Raw genomic sequence first — 15,219 nt, 5'->3', positions numbered from 1 at the left:
TTTTATAGTTGTCTAGTGTCTTCGTCATGAATCTGTCTTTATTCCCAGAAGATTTTAGTGCTAGCCCATTTTCTTTCTTGATGTTTTTATATTCTTAGTGATAGCCAAAATCAACACAAATGATTTATCCAAAACCCTAGCGTATTAGCTTCTTGATTTGTTTCTAACTATCCTTCCCTCCACTTCGGCTTAGGTGATTGTTTGCAAGATAATACTTTATTTTATTTTTTTCTTTTTATTGAGGTTATTGGTACAATCTAGGTATACAATACAATTACATTCATCATTGGGATTCTGTACCTTTACATAATAGGTCTTGATTCTCATTTTTCCCCTTGTCCCTGCCCTCCCTTCACCCCCTCCTCCCCTCCCCATTTACAAACACTTTATTTCCATTTTTTCAGTTTCTCATATTTTTTTCCTCTCCCTTATTACCTTTCCCCCACCCTTCCCACTTTCCCTACACCTTTAGCCCTTTACTTCCTATTTCACATTATTAATTATCTCATTAGGATCCTGTGTACTATTATAGTTTTTCACACCAAAGAAACTATTCGGTATTTCAGTTAAAGAAATCTCTGTATGAACATTAAAAATAGGGAATCCTAAAATAAAACTAAAAAGGAAAGTAAAAGAGAAAAGGCAATGATGTAACATTAAAATAATCCTTAATTCTGGAGATGAAAATGGTCCCTGAACATATTTAAATTGCTTCTCGCTCTTATAGTCTTATCTTATTTTTTTTTTCATTATTTAGAGAATACTTTATTAGTTTCTGTAATCAAACCCACGTAGATATGACCTTACATATTTAGTATGATGTGTTACCCCTGTACACATGAAAAAAAAAAAAAATAAAAATAAATTAACATTTCTAGACCAATATGGTTGTCCATTTCTGTACAATGCCAAGTCAACACAGTAAATTGGGATGACTTTTTCCAAAGTTGGCAGCACCGTTAAAGTTTCCCAAAATTCAATTTATATATGTGTGTGTGTGTGTATGTGTGTGTGTGTGTGTGTGTGTGTATATATATATAAAGACTAATAATAGTATGTTATGCATCGATAGCAGCAACAGCTTTTCCAGGTTCTGCAGTCATCTGAACAAAATTATAGACATTCAGCACATTCCATTAAAAGACAAAACAAAACAAAACAAAAAAAAAAAAAAACAAAGAAAAGAATAATATCCAGACAACAGCAAAGTTCTGTTGCTGTTGTGGTACCTGGCACCATTTTTTCTATTAGCCTCTTAATCATCATCTGGAAAGAGAACATTCTAGAGTAATATCATTAAATGTAGCTCTGATAAAGCACGGTCCCTACTATGTATCATAAAGCAGGTACTAGATATTTTACATTCATAGAGGTATGATACAGTACTGTCCTACATCAATAATACTAGATTCAGTTTTGGTTTGAAATTTACTTTGTCTGCAAATAAGATTGCTACCCCTGTTTTTTTCTGGGCTCCTGTCACATGGAGAATTGTTTTCTATCTTTTCACTTTCAGTCTATGGGCTTCTTTTTGCACTAGGTGTGTTTCTTGTATACAACATATTGTTGGATTTTGCTTCTTATTCCATTTTGCCAGTCTATTTCTCTTGATTGGTGAGTTGAGGCCATTGACATTGCTGGTTATAACTGATATGTACTGACTTATTATTGACATGTTATTGGCCTTTTGTTGACTCTTTTTACTTTTTCACCTTCTCCTTTTAATTTCTTGCCTTGCCTATTTGATTTGCTCTGTTGGGCCTCATGGTGTTGTTGCCTTCATTGTCTTTTTCTAGGATCTTGTTTAGAATTGCTTGTAGTGCTGGTTTGGTATTCATGTAGTTTCTCAGGTGTTCTTTGTCGTGGAAGTGTCTTATTTCCCCATCCATTTTGAAAGAGAGTTTTGCTGGATACATCAGTCTAGGTTGGAGGTTGTTCTCTTTTAGTACTTGAAATATCTCATTCCAGGCTCTCCTTGCCCCAAGGGTTTGTGTTGAAAAGTCTGCTGTGATTCTGATGGGCTTTCCTTTGTATGTGATTTGTTTCTTTTCTCTTACTGCTTGTAGTATTTTGTTCTTCTGTTGGGTTTCTGGGATCTTGATTATTATATGTCTAGGTGTAGATTTTTTTTGATTGTAGCTAGTTGGGGTCCTATATGCCTCAGTTATCTGAATGTCAAATTCTTCCCCTCTGTTTGGGAAGTTTTCTGTCATTAATTCTGCAAACAGCTTTTTTAAGTCATTTGTATTTTCTCCTGCTACTTCATGTATTCCTATCAGTCTTATGTTATTCTTCTTTGCATCATCTAGGAGTTGTTGGATCGATTTCTCATGATCTCTTACTGTTTTTAAGAGACCTCTCTTTTCATGGTCACTGACTGCAATCTTATCTTCTATATCTGAGAGCCTATCTTCGCATTCTTTTATTCTGTTGCGTACACTTTCAATAGAGTGTTTAATCTCCTGGATATCTGTTTGAATCTGTTTTATGGATTCCATTTCTTTCCTATGTTGGGCGTTTATTTTTTCCATTTCTTTCTTATGCTGGGCCTTCATGGCTTCTATCATGGTCCTGAGCTCATCTATTTTTTTGTCAGTTTCTGCTCTAGAGTCTCGAATCACGACTTCCATTTTGCTCACTATCTCTATGGTTATCTGGGAAATTATTTCTGTTTTGAATTTTTCTAGAGCCTGATTGATCTGTTTTGTTACTTCCTGTGCTTTGAGTTCAGGGTGTCCTGGTGGTTCACTATCGGCCTTTTCATCCTCATTTGCCCTACTGTTTGCCATTGGTGAACTGGAAGTCTGTCCTTGTGTCTTGCTTAAGTGTTTTCTCATTTTAATTTTTGTTGTCGGACTGTCCTTGGTTTAATCTCTGGATTATCACCCAAATCTTCCTGATATAGTTGCACCCTAGCTTCTGTGTCTCTAACGCCCCACAGACATTCTCATCTTCATAACATCAGAGAAAACAGCTCATCAAATCAACGGCAATGCTTTACCCCAGCTGATACAATCAGCAACACATTGAGATCAAGCACAACTTGGACACTGACCACCTGTGGTAGTCACTAGTCTATCACCCTTAAATCATTTGAATTAAATTGAAATCAAGAAGCAGTCCAGAACATGTCTGCAGTGAACAAACTTTTCAATATAGTATATTTACCATTTAATGGCTCAGACAGAGCGAGGATGCAAGACCCCTGATCTCAGTTAGCTGATTGCTGAACCCCATGACGCTGACTGACCTCGGGCTGCAAGGCCCAGATTGAGTTCCCCATCCTTCTGAATGGTTGAACTCCGCAACGTTCTATTACAGGTTTCCCACGCCCTTTCTTTAAAGATGTTCAAAGTTGGGAACTCAGAAAAATACCCTTGATAACCACCTCTGTCTTTGCAGAGTGGGTCCAAAGACTTGCACAGTCAGGAGGTCTGAGAGTGTGGGGGGGGGGCTTATGGGAGTTCAGGGGCGCCCCTTCCCGGCGCTTGAGCGATGGCTGCTGGGTCGGGAGCAGGCGTGGTTCTCCTTCCCGTGGTAGATCGGGGCCCAGCCTACCTCCCGGCGCTTGAGCGATGGTGGCTGGGTCGGGAGCAGGCGTGGCTCTCCTTCCCGCGGTGGATCCGGGCCCAGGCTTCCTCCCAGCGCTTGAGCAATGGCTTCTCTGCAAGATAATACTTTAGATCTTATCCATAATGATCAGTGTCTTCATCATATTGAAAGTACCAGTTTAATCCATCCTATTTCTCTGTCCACACCATCAGTTCATTTACTCCTTTTCTAGCAGTTCAGCCTCATTTTGATCTTCAGTCATTTGACATTATCACTTTATTACCCCCTTATATGTCCGTTTTCTAATTTTTTTTATTTAGCTTTAGTCTTTTTTGTCAAGATACTCATTGCCTTGTGTGTATCTCCTGATCTTTTGGCCCTTTCTTCCTAATGGACAAAATCTCAATACTGGTTCAGCCAAATGTTTTCCCTAAAAGGAGAACATGACTGGAGAAGTGCACAAAATTAATGCTGTCTAAATTTTAACTTACAACTAAATCTCAGATGGAGCCTCACTCTTGCCAGCTGCGTTTCTCTAATTCACTCTCACTCTGAGAATTCTTCCCTCTTCACAACTCCTTCTCCTGCAATCCATACCTCAGTCATAACTGATGACTTTATATCATACCCTATTAAGCATCCATCCAGAAGTGTCCTTACTCTTCTTTTAAATGTACCTACATAAATACAGTTTTGCATAAAAGTCCTACTGTCCTTTGTGTATAATGGAATAATTATCATTTTTTCTGTCAATTAGGAGTTATGTTTGTATACTGAATCTCGTTTCTTATCTCTAAGGATCTTGTTCTTGCACCTATCCTTTCTCTCCACCACATAATCATGTTCTTTGCATTGAATCATTACCATGAGCACACAAACCTGCTGTACAACATTTCCTATCTTGGGGAGGAGTTGAGGATAAGAAGGGACCTTGCTACCATCCAAGATATATCCAGTTACTGCTCTTTTTCTCTACTTAATACTACAAAGAAATATGGGCTGGGGATTTAGCTCATTGGTACCATGCCTGCCTCGCAAGTACAAGGTCCTGAGTTCAATCCCCGGTACCAGAAAATAAGAGTAAGAATAAGAATAATATTCCTACTATCTAAAGAACTCTGTCATAAAGGCAAGAGCACTAACTGGGGAAAATCTATAAAAGATTCATTTAGGTAACAAAGGGCACTCAGTCTAGTCTGAAGAGAAGAAATACAGATGAATACTATGCTCATTGTAGAGTAAATCCACTGTCCTTGTTCTTTAACTTAGAAAAGCATTCTACTTGAAGTAATTGTTTTACCATTAACTTTTAATCTTTCTCTTGAATTTCAGTGTTGATTCCATAAGATTTTACTTTTTTTAATTGACACATAAGTGTACATTTTTGTGGAATACCATGTGGTAATACATTTATACAATGTTTAATGATCAGATCACATAAGGTTTTGAAGAGAATAGACATCTTTATAATATAGGGCCTTTCTGTCCATGAACATTTCTCCATGTATTCTGATTTCTGATCTTGTATATTTCAGTACTTTTTTCTTCATTTAACTTATAATTGAAATAACCCTTAACATTCAGGAAGGTTTGTGAACTTTAAATTCCTCTTAATGATTGTTTTGCATAATGCATACACATTTATAACCACCTGTGTTGGGGAAGTGCTGAGATTGAACCCAGGCCCTTACATGTGCTGGGCAGCTGCTGTACCACTCAGCCTTAGAGCCAGCCCTATAACCATCTACTAACCAAAATACCACCCCCAAAAGCACCTTTAAACCCCTACTTATGTACTATTACTATTACAGTTTATTCACACCAGAGAAACTATTCGGTATTTACACATGTGTGACTTGTTTATTTCACTTAGGAGTATATCCTCAGTATGTATCCATTTTCCTATAAATGAATCTAATTTCTCATTATTTATGGCTGAGTAATATTCCATTTTATAGAAAAACCACAACTTCTTTATCCAGTTTCCAACTGATGGGCAAATGAGCTGTTTCCAAGTTTTAGCTATTACAAACTGTGACACTATAAACATGGGTGCGCATACATCACTGTGATATCATTCTTTTAGTTATTTTGGAAAGACACCCAGCAGAGGGATGGCTGGATCAAATGGAACCTCTAGTCCCAGCTCTTTGAGGTATCTCCATATTGATTTCCATAGTGGTTGCACCAATTTGCACCCCCACCAACAATGGAGAAGGGTTCCTTTCTCCCCGCAACCCCGCCAACATTTGTTATTGTGTGATTTCTTGATAGCAGCCATTCTTTGTGAGGTGAGGTGGAATCTCAGTGTTGTTTTCATCTGCATCTCTCGAATGACCAGTGATGTGGAGCATTTTTTCATATATTTACTTGCTGCTTTTACTTCTTTGTCTGAGAAGTGTTCATTTCAGATGTTCATTTTTGAATTGGGTCTTTATATTTGGGGGGCTGATTGTTTTGAGTTCTGTATATATTCTAGATAATAGTCCTTTGTCTGAGGAGCAGCTGGTTAAAAGTTTTTCCCACATTGTAGGTTGTCTCTTAGTTCTGTTGATGGTTTCTTTTGCAGTGCAGAAGCTTTTTAATAAGATGAGATCCCAGTTGTTGATATGATCCTCTCAATAGATGCAGAAAAAGCATTTGACAAAATTCAGCACCCATTCATGATAAAAACCCTGCAGAAAATTGGAATAGATGGTCTCTATCTCAAGTTAATAAAGGCTACCTATGAAAAACCAACAGCTATCATATTAAATGGCCAAAAACTGAAAACCTTCATGTTAAAATCAGGAACAAGACAGGGATGCCCACTATCACCACTCCTCTTCGATATAGTTCTGGAAACATTAGCCACAGCAACAGCCACATGGCAGCGGGTATAACAACTCCCAATTTGAAACTATACTACAAAGCCACTGTGATAAACACAGCATTGTATTGGCAAAGAAACAGACCTGAGGATCAGTGGAACAGATTGGAAGACACAAAAACACTTCCAGATGTACTCAGCTACCTCATTTTTAACAAAGGAGCTGACCATTCTCAGTGGAGGAAAGAAAGCCTCTTCGATAAATGGTGTTGGAAAAACTGGATTTCAACCTGCCAAAGATTAAAATTGGACCCTTATCTTTCACCATGCACTAAATTAAAATGCAAGTGGATTAAAGATCTAAATATTAAAACAGAAACACTAAACTTACTGGAAGATAAGTTAAGCAGAATTCCAGAAAACATTGGCATAGGAAAAGATTTTATGAACAAATCCTTAGGAGCACAGGAACTAGCAGAAAGAATTAACTGGGATCTCATCTTATTCTGCTGTTCTTAAAGAGATACATAGGTCTGTTTGTTACTGTATTACATGTAGATATATTAGACATTCTTCATTTTATCAGTTTATGGTGTTTTGTGTCATGCTGCTTTTATTCAACATAAAAAAATAGATTATTCATGAGGCCTTTGGGTTTATTTTATTCTTAAATATTACTCTATTACATGAAAATACAAGTTTCCCATGTTACTCTTTTCATTTTCCATTATCTCTAATGAATGTAGCTTCTGTGGACATTTTTTACAGGATCCTTATTGACCATTTGCACCCTTTTATCTTGGAGTCAAATTGCAGCATTATAAGAGGCATGCATATATTTAATCTTCAGTTAATACTGTTAAACAGTTTCTAGAATAAAAGTATTGAAAATGGCTCATACTACAACATTTCTAGACCCTCGTTAGCTCTTCTACTGTTGGTCTTGTCAGTTCTGGCTACATATTCATTAGGATGCACTCCTGATTTTTATGTATGTTATTACTCTGATAATGCTGTTGTTTTTATTGTTGATTGTTCTGATGAGAGCAATGTTCAGCACCCCTGCAGGGTTCATGGCTTTGACTCTCATCTTCTGTGTAGCGCCTGTTGGAATCTTTTGGCGTTTTTCAGTTAGTTTTGTCTTTTTTACTGATTTAAACAAAATTTTATGTATTCAAAGTATGATTTTATAATCAGTTATAACTATTGCAAATTTGTGTTTTCCCTTTTCTCTCTACTATTAAGTGATCTGCCAAGTTTTTTCTCTCTCTCTCTCTCTCTCTCTCTCTCTCTCTTCAAAACCTTGAAAGTCTTGGGTTATCATAACCTTGGTATCCAAGGATAATGAACTGGCTTCCCTTGTATTATAGTTCTCTGGGGGATTTTCTTACATAAGATTTTTTTGATATCAGATATAATATTATTTCATCTGATCCTTCTTTGGGCTGTTGTTTATTTGATAGAAACATTAATTTTTATTCCACCACCTGCCTCACAAAGGCAAAGCCCTGAGTTCGATTCCCATTACCAAAAAAGAAGAAAGAAAGAAAAAAACATTAATTTTTAGCCCCTGCTATCTGAGATACTATGCTTTACCTGTGAGACAAACAGCTCCAGAAAGAATCCATTGACTAAAAGGGAATCTAGCAATGACAGAAATGGCACATTTTCTGGTTTTGAATTTGATAGAATTTCATATCCAGTTGTTTTAGAATTGTTGTTTTGTTTATTCTATCTAAACATAATAATGCAGAAAAGTAATTTAAGAATCAAAATTTTAAAAATGTGTACTGGGCAGGCTTGGTGGTGCACACCTGTAATGGCAAGTACTCCAGAGATAAGGCAGGAGGATCACAAGTACAGAACCAGCCTGGACAACTTAGATACACCCTGTTTCAAAATGTTGCTCAATGGTAGGGCACTTGTATAGTATATTCATTCCCCGGAATGGAGGGAGGAAAAAAAAAGAACAATAAACTGGACATCAAAAGGCTGGTGGTAGCTGTGTGTGGTGGCACACACCTATAATCCCAGCACTCGGGAGGCTGAGGCAGGAGGATCGCTGGGAGTTTGACACCAGCCTGGGCTACCTGGTGAGTTCCATATCAGTCTCAACTGCATAATGAGACCCTGTCTCAGAACAAAAACAACCAAAAAAAAAGGGCTGGTGGTAAAGGTACAATATCCCAATGATGAGTGTGACTGTACTGTATACCTAAAAAGTACCAATTAACTCAATGGGGGGAAAAAGGGCTGGTGGTCAGCTGGTCACTATGGTACATGCCTGTATTCTCAGCACTCTGAAGGCTGAAGCAGGAGGGTTGCTGTGACTTTGAGGTCAGTTTGGGGTACATAGTGAGGCCCTGTCTCAAAGGAAAAAAAAAATCTGGTAGTTACAGAAATGTATACAGCTGTTATGTTAAGCCTATAGACAGGCATGTACAACCTGTGGTCTGCTTTGCTGCTGCTGCTGCTGCTGCTGCTGCTTGTTGTTTTGAGGCCACATATGAAATATCTAATATCATTAATGGGTAAGTAATGTAACAGAATTACTTTTTAATATTTTTTTATTATGACTTTTTTTAAAAGAGGGCAGGAAAATAAAAGTAGGCCACAGGTGAGTCATGCCTGCAAGTTAGAATTACATATCAATTCCTTTCTTTAAAAATCAGATATTCTTATATATCACCCAGGAAAAACTTTGAACTTTCAACACCAAGAGCCATTAATAGAAAGTCCTTTGGCTCAAATACAAAATAGCTTCTTATATATTGAATGGAAAATAATTGCTGTTAGGTACTACATACCTATAATACCAGTAGGTATACTAGATCTTCAAGCTCTGTATTATCTATAGACATCATAGACTACTTCCAGTTGTACAGTTAAACATAGAAATGTAGATGCTGCCTCCTTTTTGGTAGGAGTAAGCTTTTTTTCAGTACATCATAATTAAATCATTTCCTATTATCTTTCACTCAGATCACTTCATTGCTTTTTATCTGTCTGCCCATAATAGTAATTAAAACTAATGATCCTTACATCTCTGTTCCCCAAGTGCATAGCATAGTGTTTTGCCATAGAAGATAGTAATTTAATGAAGGAAGAGACTGATGTTTAGTAATAAATGGTAAAGGAATATTACAGCTAATTCAGAAATGTTTTATAACTTTATCATAGTTACAGCCTCAAGAAAGTCAGTGCCTATTGTGGGTTTTGGTAACAACTTAACATCATCCAAGAATGTTACATCTTTGAGCTGAGGATTTAGCACAGAGGTTCCGGCACCTGCCTTGCAAACCCAAGGGCCTGAGCTCGATCCCCGGTACCAAAAAAAAAAAAAAAAAAAAAAAAAAAAAAAAAAAAAAAAAAAAAAAAAAAAAAAAAAAAAAAAAAAAAAAAAAAAAAAAAAAAAAAAAAAAAAAAAAAAAAAAAAAAAAAAAAAAAAAAAAAAAAAAAAAAAAAAAAAAAAAAAAAAAAAAAAAAAAAAAAAAAATGCTAAAAAAAAAAGAATATATCTTTGTAAGCTACACCTGAAATGTGAAAAGCATGGTCAGGAGTAGCATTATAATTTTTTGGGCTGAGCTTTTGCTCAGATAACTTCTGCGATAGTTACTATTGTTAAAGTGAACCAACAGATAGTTTTTGCTTATTTTTCATTTTTGCTTTTTACTAGGTTTCCATTCTTTTATGGAGTATTAAAAAGAATAAATATATATTGAATTAATAGTTCTAAGCCAACATAAGAACATAGACTTTTTGCACCTGTTTTTAAGCTTCTGGTTTCCAGTATCCATAGTCAGGTTTTGAGTACGTACACTTTTTAATTGTAGCCTGCAAAATATCTTTTCTAAGTTATATTTTTGTGTGTGTATTGTGGCGGCACCACTGAGCTACATCCCCAGCCCTAAGTTATTGTACTTTAGATTTAGTAATTCCTGTAAGTCTTTCAAATGACCTTACCTGGATTTCATTGTACAACTAATTTAATGTGTAAAACAACATTTTAGTTGTATTTTCTCAAAAAATACAAATGGCTTCTTGTTTGTATGTTTGGGAAACAGTTAAACCCAGGCAGGTGCTCTTCCATTGAGCTACATTCCCAGCCCAAAAGAATATAAGCAGGATGCATTTGTCTTATTGATCCAAATATCTAAACTGATTTTTACCTATTGAATTTGTGCCATTTTTTAGCTGATAATTTTTTTGCCAGATTAGTTGCAAGTTAGTGAATATGAATTATACTTTTAACTCTATATATAAGGTACGGAGTAACTTGTTTCGTTTTTCTTTTTTCTGTTCTTCCCCCCCACCCCACTTTCTTTGTTTTAAAGCAGCTTCTCAGCCTGTTGATAACCATGTTAGCCCGTCTTCCTTCTTGGGTCAGACTCCTGCGTCACCAGCCAGATACTCACCAGTTTCTAAAGCAGTTCTTGGAGATGATGAAATTACTAGGTAAGGAATTTAAATTAACATTCACCTTCTTACATAAAGTCAACTGTTTTTATATAATTATTTAGTCCTATTAGTTGTATGAAATAATGGGTTTCATACTGCGCTTTGTGAATTCAACTATTAATCCAGCAACAAATGAGAGCCACAATATTTAGGACTAAAAAATTTTAAACTTTATTCCTTTGCTGATGTATACCATAATATGTTTTGATAGTTATTTGATTGATGTTCAAAATTTAACAAGTGGTATTTTCTTTATTTCATATGTATCCGTGATATTTTGGCACCTAAAATACACTTTGTCCTAACATTGTCTGCACTGAAGTTTATGAATCTTTCCAAGCCCTGAGAATTCCAATAAGATGGAAATTAATCAATTTTTTTAAGATTTTAGCTCTTTTTCATATAATTTGAGGTACTTTATACAGTATTACATATTAGCTAGAGCAATTAACATATATGCTAGTTAATGGCTGTTTTATGTTTTTATTGGTTGCATCATTGTTAGCATTATTATTTTTGAATCTTTGTTTTTTAATTGTTATGATTTTTTTTCATCAGATCACTGATTCCAGGCAATAATCTCCATAAGGACAGAGAGGAGTTACTGTCTTATTTCTCAAATTTAGCATTGCTGTAAACAAAAGAGGTGCTCACTAATTATGTTTAGGTAAAATTAGCTGAAAGAGTAATGTTCTTATTATGACAGGAATATTCAAGGCTTAGTCTTTAGGCATTGTTCCTAGACTATTTTTTAACCATTTATTTTTGTTATTTGGTAATAGCGCCTATTTCTAGAAGAGGAAAAGTTAGTGGTTTATCTCATCTTTAATCTCTTTAGATGTTTTACAAATTAAAATCTATATTTTACTTTTATTAGTACATGTTTGCAGTACATAATGATTACATTTATCATGGAAAATTAGTACATATACATAACATCTAATAATTTCTAAAATATAAGTTGTATCTACACCTTTATTCCTGCTCCTATTCTTCTTCACTCTCTATCTCTTGTGTAGACTATTGTATTGGAATTTAAAGTATTACACAGTAGATTTCCCTCCCTGTTAGAGTTTTTAATTTCTCTACGTCCTCACCAAAACTTGCTTGTTACTTTTTGTTTTGTTCTGTACGGTGTGTGTTTGTAGTAGATTTGAAGTTTCTTATTGTGCTTTTGATTTACATTGCTTCTGATTTTAAGCATTTTTTCATGTGTTTATTATTTGAAAACTAGGATGTATTTTCCTCTAAAATTACTACTGGAAAGTAATACTGCAAAGTATTTTTAATTATTATTTGCTCATATAAAGTTATAATTCATATACATGTTTTGCAGCAGAGTAGAAACTCTAAACCATGAATCTACTATCAAAACTTAGGAAATAAAACATTACCAACATAGTGAAACCTATCTGTGCCCTTGATTCTGCCCTGGTTTTCCTTTACTGTTCCTCTGAATTCTTGTTAGCCTTGCCCTTTGTGCACTGTATACTGATACAGATGATAGACCATGACTATGTCAGAAGCACTCTTGATATTACATTTGACAAAATGTTTTGTACTTCTCACTTAGCTTATTGCCCAATAAAAGGGTTAACAGCACAATTTTTAAAAAATAAGTATTTATATTTTAAATTTTTGTTTTTAAAAAACACTTTATTTTGTTAAAGTTTTTTGTGACTAATTCCTCCTGCACATTTTTTTTAAAATCACATTAAATTTTGAAAATATTAAACAAATACGCTATATTCTATAGTTGATTAAATCTAAAATACACTATTAGCATTTTTATTGCTTTACCAGAAGGTATGAATAGGTTCCATATAAGTATATCTAACTGCCAACAATTTTAAAAAATTGTCAGTAGTAAAATTATATTCCAGAGACTTTGAAATTAACTAGATTATTAGAATTGACAAGCTGTAATAAGTAAATAAAATCTCTAGGAGTGGCTAAACCAAAAAGGTTTGGACTTTTGATGTGAGACCGGGTCTCCTTATGTTGCCCTATTCTCGAATTCAGAAGTCAACCTCCCACTTAGCCTCTTGAGTCGCTGAGACTACAGGTATGCACCATCATGCACAGCTTTAAAAAGATATCTAATTATTTCAGTTTTTAAAAGTCTGAATTGGGGAAATTTCAGGGTTGGTATAGTAACCTTAGGCCGTGATGTCTGTGGAATACGTTTTTTTTGTTTGTTTTTTATTATGGAGAATATTGATAGGAAAGCTCCTAAGGAGGCAGGAGGGGACCTGAGTGGGTAACCATGTATACCCTTGTTATCACCTTCATGTTTACATATCCAAACAAGGGGTTTTATTAAAAGTTTGTTTGTTGTTTGTTTGTTTGGGGAGGGGGTGTTGACAGAGGAAGTGTTTTTTCCTTACCAGAGTCATTCTTTGGGAAATGACAGAAACGTTTCCCTTCATTTCTCAGAGGAAGTGGAGTCAGACCTTGCTTTTGCATAGGGAATGGAATTAAAATGTCTAGTTTTGGTTAGTCATGATTCATCCCTTTGACAGGGACTGGAGAAAGACCTGGTTCCTCCTAAGAAAAAAGGGATAGCTGCCTTTTACAGCATCTAAGAAGTAGGGGTGGTGATTACTTCCTGGGCAGTGCAGCATGCACAGCATCAGCTTTTCATGAGTATATTTCTTGATAAGACTGTTTATATTATTTTTATATTTTTACGTTCTTTTCTGGTTTTTGGTTTCATGTTTGCTTGTTTTTTAATGTTAAGTTTTGAGCTTTTATAGTAAATCAGATTTTTATCCTTTTGAAGAATCTCTTTACCCCTCAGTTTGGAAAAGCCTTTTAGAGTCCATTTAGCTTTTTTTCCTTTTTTGTATCAGTAATCCTTGTGCTTACCAGGCAGGTGCAGCACCACTGAGCTAAATCCCCAGCCTCATCTAGCTTTCTTAATATTTTGATAGTGTGAGTTATCAATACAAAGTTCTCACTAAAAGAATGTCAAATTCTAAATAAAATTTTCAAACTATTTAATATTTTTTAATTTTTAGGGAACCTAGAAAAGTTGTTCTTCATCGTGGCTCAACAGGCCTTGGCTTCAACATTGTAGGAGGTGAAGATGGAGAAGGAATATTTATTTCCTTTATCTTGGCTGGAGGACCTGCTGATCTAAGTGGAGAGCTCAGGAAAGGCGATCGTATTATATCGGTAGGACATGTTAATCAAAATGCTGTTTTTATTATCTTACCTATGACTTGTTTATGATTGCAGGGGGATTGTTTTTTTAGCTCAAAGTTATGGATATATTCTTAGTTGTCTTAACCATTTCATGCTGGAATTTCCAGAATTGTAGTGCTGTCCAAGAATATATTTTATATGATAGATTTTCATTTGATATTAGACCTTGCCAGTCAGTTTGGGGGAGGGTTATTTTTTATTTGTGGTACTGGAAATTGGACCCAGAGCCTTTGCAAAAAGCCACATGAGGCCATCATCATCATCTCCCCACCCACTTGCCCCTGGGGAGATCAAACTCTGGACCTTGCACTTGCTGGGCAGGTGCAGTGCCACTGAGCTACATCCCTGGCCCCCAATCCCCTTTTTTGATACAGGGTTTGCTGCGTCTCAGTATTGTCCACTCTGGACTCAAACGTGCAGTCCTCCTAGAGGCCTGGGATTATAGGCATGGGATGAGGAATCCATTTTTATAAATGTAGTTGGAGGGAACTGTATTCTCTGTTAACTTGTTGGTTACTTGTGTAGTTATTTGTATACTTCTTTCCACTTAATCACTTAGCTGTTTGACCTGTAATTAAAAGGTTTTAGGCCTGGTGTGGTTGTGTACATCTATAATCCCAATACTCTGAGACTAAAGCAGAAAGATCAGGATCAAAAGTTCAAGCCTACCCCAGGCAATTTAGTGAGTGTCTCAAAATTAAAAGTAATCAAAAGATTGAGGATGTAGCTCAGTGCAGAGACTGTTCAATCACTAGTACCACCAAAAAACAAAAGGCATTGAAGCTGTTTGAACATGAGGTGAGTTTAGCAGTCTGTCCTTGCTGCATTAACTTTTTTCTTTATGTCTTTGGGAGGCTGGGGTGAGATAGATAGGGTCTCACTATGTAGTTCAGGCTGGCCTTGAACTCATCATGTAGTTCATGATGGTCTTTTAACCTGCAGTCCTCTTTCCCTGGCCTCCCAAGTGCTGAGATTACAGGCATGGACTGCCATGCCTATCCTTTCGTCTTTTGAAACTGTTAGATGCATCTTAAGTTTAGAAATGTCACTCCTTCCTGATATATAGAAGTTTTTATCATTGTCATGATCGTCTTTTGTTTTTTAACCAGGGATCAAACTCTAGTCCTTGTGCTGTGAGGCAGGCCGCAGAACCACTGAGCTAAATCCCTGGCCTTTGTTTTGTTTTTTTTTTT

At 35.8% G+C, this 15,219-nt stretch overlaps 1 protein-coding gene across 25 annotated transcripts in view; it reads left to right on the top strand.

Moving 5' to 3' along the window:
* Dlg1 (discs large MAGUK scaffold protein 1) overlaps positions 1-15,219 on the top strand; it is a 200,423-nt gene that overhangs the window by 121,822 nt on the left and 63,382 nt on the right. For 24 of the 25 annotated variants that reach the window (XM_019207498.2, XM_033762563.1, XM_010624051.3 and 21 more), the window contains 2 exons: positions 10,696-10,816; positions 13,840-13,996. In XM_019207498.2, coding sequence (XP_019063043.1) covers positions 10,696-10,816; positions 13,840-13,996 — 278 coding nt within the window. The remainder of the gene's footprint in view (positions 1-10,695; positions 10,817-13,839; positions 13,997-15,219) is intronic. The other variant, XM_010624038.3, reaches the window with a different exon arrangement.

Source organism: Fukomys damarensis, unplaced genomic scaffold (assembly GCF_012274545.1).
Source record: "Fukomys damarensis isolate Sample0158 unplaced genomic scaffold, DMR_v1.0_HiC HiC_scaffold_12, whole genome shotgun sequence".
In the NCBI taxonomy this organism is placed as follows: Eukaryota; Metazoa; Chordata; class Mammalia; order Rodentia; family Bathyergidae; genus Fukomys; species Fukomys damarensis.
This window is presented reverse-complemented; position numbering and strand designations above follow the sequence as displayed.